Below are 6,308 nucleotides of genomic sequence, written 5' to 3' on the forward strand. Positions count from 1 at the left end.
CAACTTCTGTCAGCTTTTTCCCTCTATTTTAACTTAAGTAACATACATCCTTAAATGTTTAGTGTGACGCTTGCTAGCATTTTATACAATCCCCCGTCACTATGGTATAACTGGTATGTTCACTCCGTTATTTGTTTCGTTTTGCGTCGATTCCTTCTGCGTATCCGACATTGTTTTGGTCGGACCAATAAGAGAAAAGTTGTGCGTGCGATAGTGTGAAATCAGTGTGCGGTAGTGTAGCTTTGAGTACACACGGCGTCATTAATGTCTAGCCATCTGAGGTTGCACGATCGAGGTGCGTTTAAAAAGCGTACTTTCTAACTCTTCGTGCATTATATAGAACATATGTCTTGTGTAAGATTAAAAAGTAAGTACACATTGTGTTGTTTTAACATTTCTTTTCAGTTATTTTAATAATTTTACATTCGAGGTCAATTAACACAAGAGCAATATGTTAAATCAACACGTGAAGGAGTTAAACATTTAAGACAAAAATTTTAACCGGCATTTGTTTTAACAAGAAATCACAAATTTTCCAACTGTGCATACATACACGCACACACACACGCACACGCACACGCCGCTGAATCCTGACCAAAATCATAGCGGAATACCACGTGATCGGGACCGAAAAGATCAAAGGACCGACACAGAGTGAACATACTATGCTTCTACCACAGCTGGAACAAAATTGCATACTCTCAACTTAATAACCATTAACCGTGGAATCCTTTCTGAAAACGTAGAGAAGATAACCATACAGAAGAGAATCAATCGTTTAGTTTCAGCAACTTCCCGTGGGACATTCTGTATGTAAGTAAAAGAAAATGATAAAAAATAAGACTATAACCTTTGTATACCCCTAATAAAATAGATCACTCGGTAGTATGCATGAATTCCGCTTTGTTAATTTAATCGACAAGTTTCCTGCATATTTAAGGGAAGGAACATCGTCATTCTTTCGCGAATATCGAGCGAGATAACAAGATGTGTTGATACTGGGCGCATGTCGCATCTAATTAGGTAGTCGGAGATAAAAGATAAGCAACATGCACAGTTGCGGTGCGCTTATTATCGATAATTACGTATAATGTTACTTAAACCGATCGCATCGTTTCCGATAGACGCGAATTCATCGAATTCTGCGATTGCTCTTGCATTTAATCTATGCGTACTTTCAGTTCTTTTAAAAATAATAATCTCTTTAACGATAAATTACGAAATATTTAAATTTACGGATAACGAGCAAATTGCATTCCAAAAATATCACGATACAATATGGGGATATTTTGTATTCAGTAAGTTTAACTTGTACACACAAACGCAAACACGTTTTTTGCCTATTGATGCGAATGGTTCAATATCCTTTGGTACCGGTTTTCAGTGAGCTTTCAATTATAAAAGAATGTTGGCACGATAATTTCGTATCCTGGGACGTAATAGGTGTTTGCGCACGTTGCATCCTTCTACGGAACACACAGCAGCAAGTTTAGCTTGTTTAGTCTCGACGTTACTTTCACTCGTGTCCATTTACCACCTATCAAAGCACCGCTCGGAGCTTCCGAAGGAGGATAATATTGCACCCAGACTTTCGTTAACCATCGTTAACCCGCCACTAAAGTATCTTAGGCCGCCCGTGAGAAAAGACGTTACTTCCGTAACTTCGCCGAGCCATATTTCCTCCGCAACGTATTTACGACACCCCACGTAAAACGAAGGAGGTAGCGGCTCGGCGGTGCCGCGCGATTAACGATGCTCCCGTCGTGGCGACGAATGCATCATCGTCGTCACTCTAATGCACCCCGTCGGGGCAGCCGCTGATGCTCGTACATCGTGGACAGCTTCGAGATTCGCGCTATCGATCTTACTTTCGCGCGCGTCACAAGTAGAGCGGGCGCTTCTGATTTTCCTGTCGATTTAAACTTAATTACATATGTATCACCCGGTGAAGTGCGAGCGTAAGAGTAAATAAATCTCTCGCGATTTTCCCTAACTGACGTTCACACACGCATCGCACTCGCTCTCGCGCTCGCGCGCGCGTACAAGTTCCACTTTGTCAATATGATACGTCGAACTCTTGGTCGGATTAGCCGGACTGACGAGTATCTGTCTTGGTCTACTTCCGTCACGCGCCGGGACACGCGAGTCGTAGACGATCGATCGTGAATACGCGATCTTAGCGGGAATTAATCCGGCACTCTCGATACCTCGCCCGCCTCTGCATTACGACCTAATATTTCCCGTTCCAACATGTGACACGGAATGTGAGCGATCGATCGACAGAAGAATGAGTTATATAGTGTGACTCGTATGGAAGTTATGGTGGCACTTTATTCCAGACTGGCACTCAACTTTTCCTCCCCCGTCCGACGGGCGACCGTTCAAATACACGCGCGAACAAGAGATGAGCTACCGTTATATACTTTTATTATACTGATTTCCGTTAGACACACTGTTCTCCGATCAGAAATCTTCGTCGGTGCACGAAGCCGCCGAGCACACGATGATCGATCACTACTAATCTCGCGATGATGATGACAATTATCCTGCTTTGCATTAGCATATTACGTTGCTGCGTACTCCTCGCTGAAACTATGATTAGACGTGCATATAATGGATTAAATGGATTTGCCTCCCGATGACACAAAATAATCACAGCTGGTCTTCCGGTGCTACTTTGTCCGGCGCGGCGGCGAACAAGGTCGATCGTTCGAATGGGGTAGTAATCAATCACAGCCAATCTTGCAGCCCTCCAAGAGTTCCGGTAACAGCGATGGATCTTTAACTGGAACCACCAACCGCCAACCACCATAACCGTGCCCGCCGTTCTACTAACTTTGGCGATCGAAACTAGGGCACATCCTCGCACGAACATAGATCACGCGACACGATAAATATTACACAATTTCGCTAACACACTCTGGGTTTTCGCAAGGTCTCGGCGCTTACGCACGTCACAAGGTCCAGTTCGTCTGCAGGGCCAGCTTAAGCGTGACGAACATGGTGAGCAGTGCGGTGCAGGCCATCACCGACGGCGACGACGCCATGCTGTGCTGCATAGCGGCCGGATTGTCGCCTTTGAACACGTGCACCAGGACGCGCGCCGGCTGGGCGTTGCTGGCCTCGCAGGTGTAATTACCCGAGTGGCGGTCCGACGCCCTTGGCACCTCCAGCCAGCTCTCCCGGCCGACGAGATCGGTGCTAACGTTGACGCCTTGATCAACATCGTAGTTGATCATACGGAAGTTGTGATACCAGAAGAGGTACGACGGCACTTCCGTCGACTTCTTTACGAGGCAGTGGAGCTGCAGCGTGCTACCAGGCCTCACGAATTTCTCCGCCGGGCCGGCTATCTCCGCTCTGGCTTCTGCAAATGGCCGAACGTGACACGTGAGACGTGAGCCGTTCATAGTCCCGGCTAGACATCGGGGCATTGTTTACTACAACACGGGTGTGTGAGAGCCTGTCCAGAGGTCGGGAGAACGGAATTGCTCGTATAAGCGCGACAGGATCTCGGACACGTTCTGCCAGGGTTTCTCAAACGTCGGGAAACTGGCAGAGCTAGCGACTTTTTTAAATTCTCACGCTGGTGTTTGGACACGAAACTCACTTTATGTATAATATGTTGTTCTTATACGTGATATAGTAAACAACACCCGATTTTTTCTGATGAAATTATTGACACGTCAAAGATAATTGAAAACTCTCGCACTATAACTACACGGAAAAAATTTATGTATCAACAAGATCAGTGTAATTGGAATAATATCGTTGAAACAACATCAGTATTAATGAAGAAAAAACATGAGATGGTTGTCTTAATAATCTGGATATTTAGTTCAATGCTTAAAATTTAAGTCCACACAGCAAATACAAGTGAATTATTTATGCTTGTGGCAGCCCGTGACGTTAACGTTTAATTCAACAGTTTTTTTTCCCGTGTATCCCCCAATCTAACGAAATATGCTTTTTAACGTGAGCCTTGACTGTTAATTTTAACGAAAGTAAAAGATATAAGTGATAATAACTTTTATCCACTTTTTTATCGGAATTATTCAGCTACGTCACAATTAGCCACTTCATTTTGTACTTTAATAACTCCGCAATATAGTCTACGCATAGCCTCCGTAATTTGGCAATTATTATGACTGAGTGTGTCGTAATTTGCTAATGATGTGTAATAGAACTTCTCTGATGAAGAATACCCCAATGATATCTGGTCTATGAGATTTGTGTAGTAGGCAATTGATATAATTGCCATAACGGGGTGATTTATCGGAAACGATGATAGGATGTTTTATCCAATAATATCAGAATTATGATTAACACGTGGAATGTACATAGGTTACATGTTTGTAAACAGTATTTGTATGAAAGCAGTCCGATTGCATAATTAACCTTTCATCTAGAGTAGCAGATACCCGCATATTGCTGTTTCCATTAGCCGAACATCAATTGCATTCGTGACACTTGGATATCCGTCATAAGAATGTCAGTTATGCTTTTGACGTGCAACATTTCGTCACGAGAACGAAAATACGTTTTTATTTCGATAACAAATTTCCCATGCAGCACGCATGTCCAAGAGACATCTTTAAGACGTCTTTAAATCGTCTTTTACGCATATACATCTATTATTTAGACACCGAGGAGAAATTCCTGTATTATGAGATGGGATTCTAATACGAGATAGTAGATTTTCAACGCCCAAATTCAATCACAAATCTTCTTTCGCAACGATTGCACGATCTAACAATCTAAAAATCTAATCAATTTTCCACTAAGCAGATATCACTCCAAGGGCAATAATTTCATGGCGGAACCAACAGATGATGCCTATTAATTTAGCAGAAACTCCGCTGTCTCACATTAGGAGCTTCCCTCATAATAGGGGACTTCTCTCTGCGTGTTATTTGGCTTTTCAGCTCTAAAATTATGGCCAAAAAGTCTACTTATCATCGTGAATGTGAAGAGAAATTAAAAATTCCACAGATCTATAAGGAGAGTCTTTTTACTGGACAGTGTAAGTCAACGAAACGCGGTTACCACCGTGATTAATTACCCAGCAAAGACAACTCTCTCGAGGTAATTAATTTCTCCAACAATTCACCCCATTGAGTAAATTGTCTATTAATTAAGTATTCAATTAGACGATGTTCCATGGAACAGGGTATCACACGGGGCACTTTTTCTCCATAGAATATAGTTGTCACGTGCAATCAATATTACTATTCATGGAAATCCTAATTTATCGGCGACTTAATTCGCAAAGTGACAGCCACCGCCATTTCTATTCAAACCACGTAAAACAACTGCGCGAAGAGTATTATAACAATTTTCATAATCGGCTTTACTGGCCTTAATTACTTTATCAGTTGCCATTCAGTGTAACGCTATATTTCCTAGAACAATTACCTCGAAGAGATTATTAGCTCGATAAACAATCGATATCCGATACTCATTTAGTCTAGTCATAGAAATTTAATACATTCTATTACCGTTTAAAAGCCGTTTGTTTTAGCGAAACTTAATAAAGCTATTTGAATGAGAATGAGCACACATTAACCAAGAATTGAAAGTCGTATATGTGTGTCGATAATACTTTACGTAGTCACGGATTATCATCGTGTACCGCTAATCAATCGAGAATGGAATCAATCATGTGAAAGGATAATCTTTTTTTGATATCTTTCCGTTACCAATTGTTGTGCTTCCATGGAATTTTAACAGGTTTCATCGTAAATTGAAACCGTTTATTCTTTCCTCTGTCTATATTGATTTGTAAGTCGATAGCACTGAGTAGCATATGACACAGAGCTCTCAAAATATTTAAACCGAACGGCAACATTGGATTGATAAACTCACGATTTGAATGTAGCGTTTCAAAGTGATTACAAACACGTGATGCGAGCTTGATACTTTGACAGCCGTACATTTTGGAAAAAACTTTACGCGTCTGCCGATGGTTATCTATTTGGAAACACTCCGTATTAGATGTCAAACATTTCAAGCTATAAATTGATTGCTGGAAACGCTAGTTGTTTTACTATTTTTATAAATGTATTATTGGCATATCGCATAGGGAACGACGTGTCCCATTTTATCAGTGATTTTCATCTGTTTGTGTCTGAGACAATAAAAAAACATTGCTACTTTTAAATTTATATACATACATAGAAAAGAATTGGTCTCCCTCTAATTCTGCGGCATACGATAACAAATTATAACATTTATTTCTATTTTCACGTTAACATTTAAATCTTTTATTCAAACTCACCGTATTTATATAAAAATGTGTTACTGCAACG

At 41.2% G+C, this 6,308-nt stretch overlaps 1 protein-coding gene across 1 annotated transcript in view; it reads right to left on the reverse strand.

The window, feature by feature from the left end:
- Positions 1-528: 528 nt before the first annotated feature.
- Positions 529-6,308, reverse strand: part of LOC105563376 (lachesin-like) — a 116,452-nt gene continuing 110,672 nt past the window's right edge. The window contains exon 5 of the mRNA XM_012014932.1: positions 529-3,367. Within this exon, the coding sequence (XP_011870322.1) occupies positions 2,955-3,367 (413 nt within the window). The 3' untranslated portion in view covers positions 529-2,954. The remainder of the gene's footprint in view (positions 3,368-6,308) is intronic.

This window comes from Vollenhovia emeryi, unplaced genomic scaffold, assembly GCF_000949405.1.
Source record: "Vollenhovia emeryi isolate VEMERY1.0 unplaced genomic scaffold, V.emery_V1.0 DF939177.1, whole genome shotgun sequence".
Taxonomy (NCBI): domain Eukaryota; kingdom Metazoa; phylum Arthropoda; class Insecta; order Hymenoptera; family Formicidae; genus Vollenhovia; species Vollenhovia emeryi.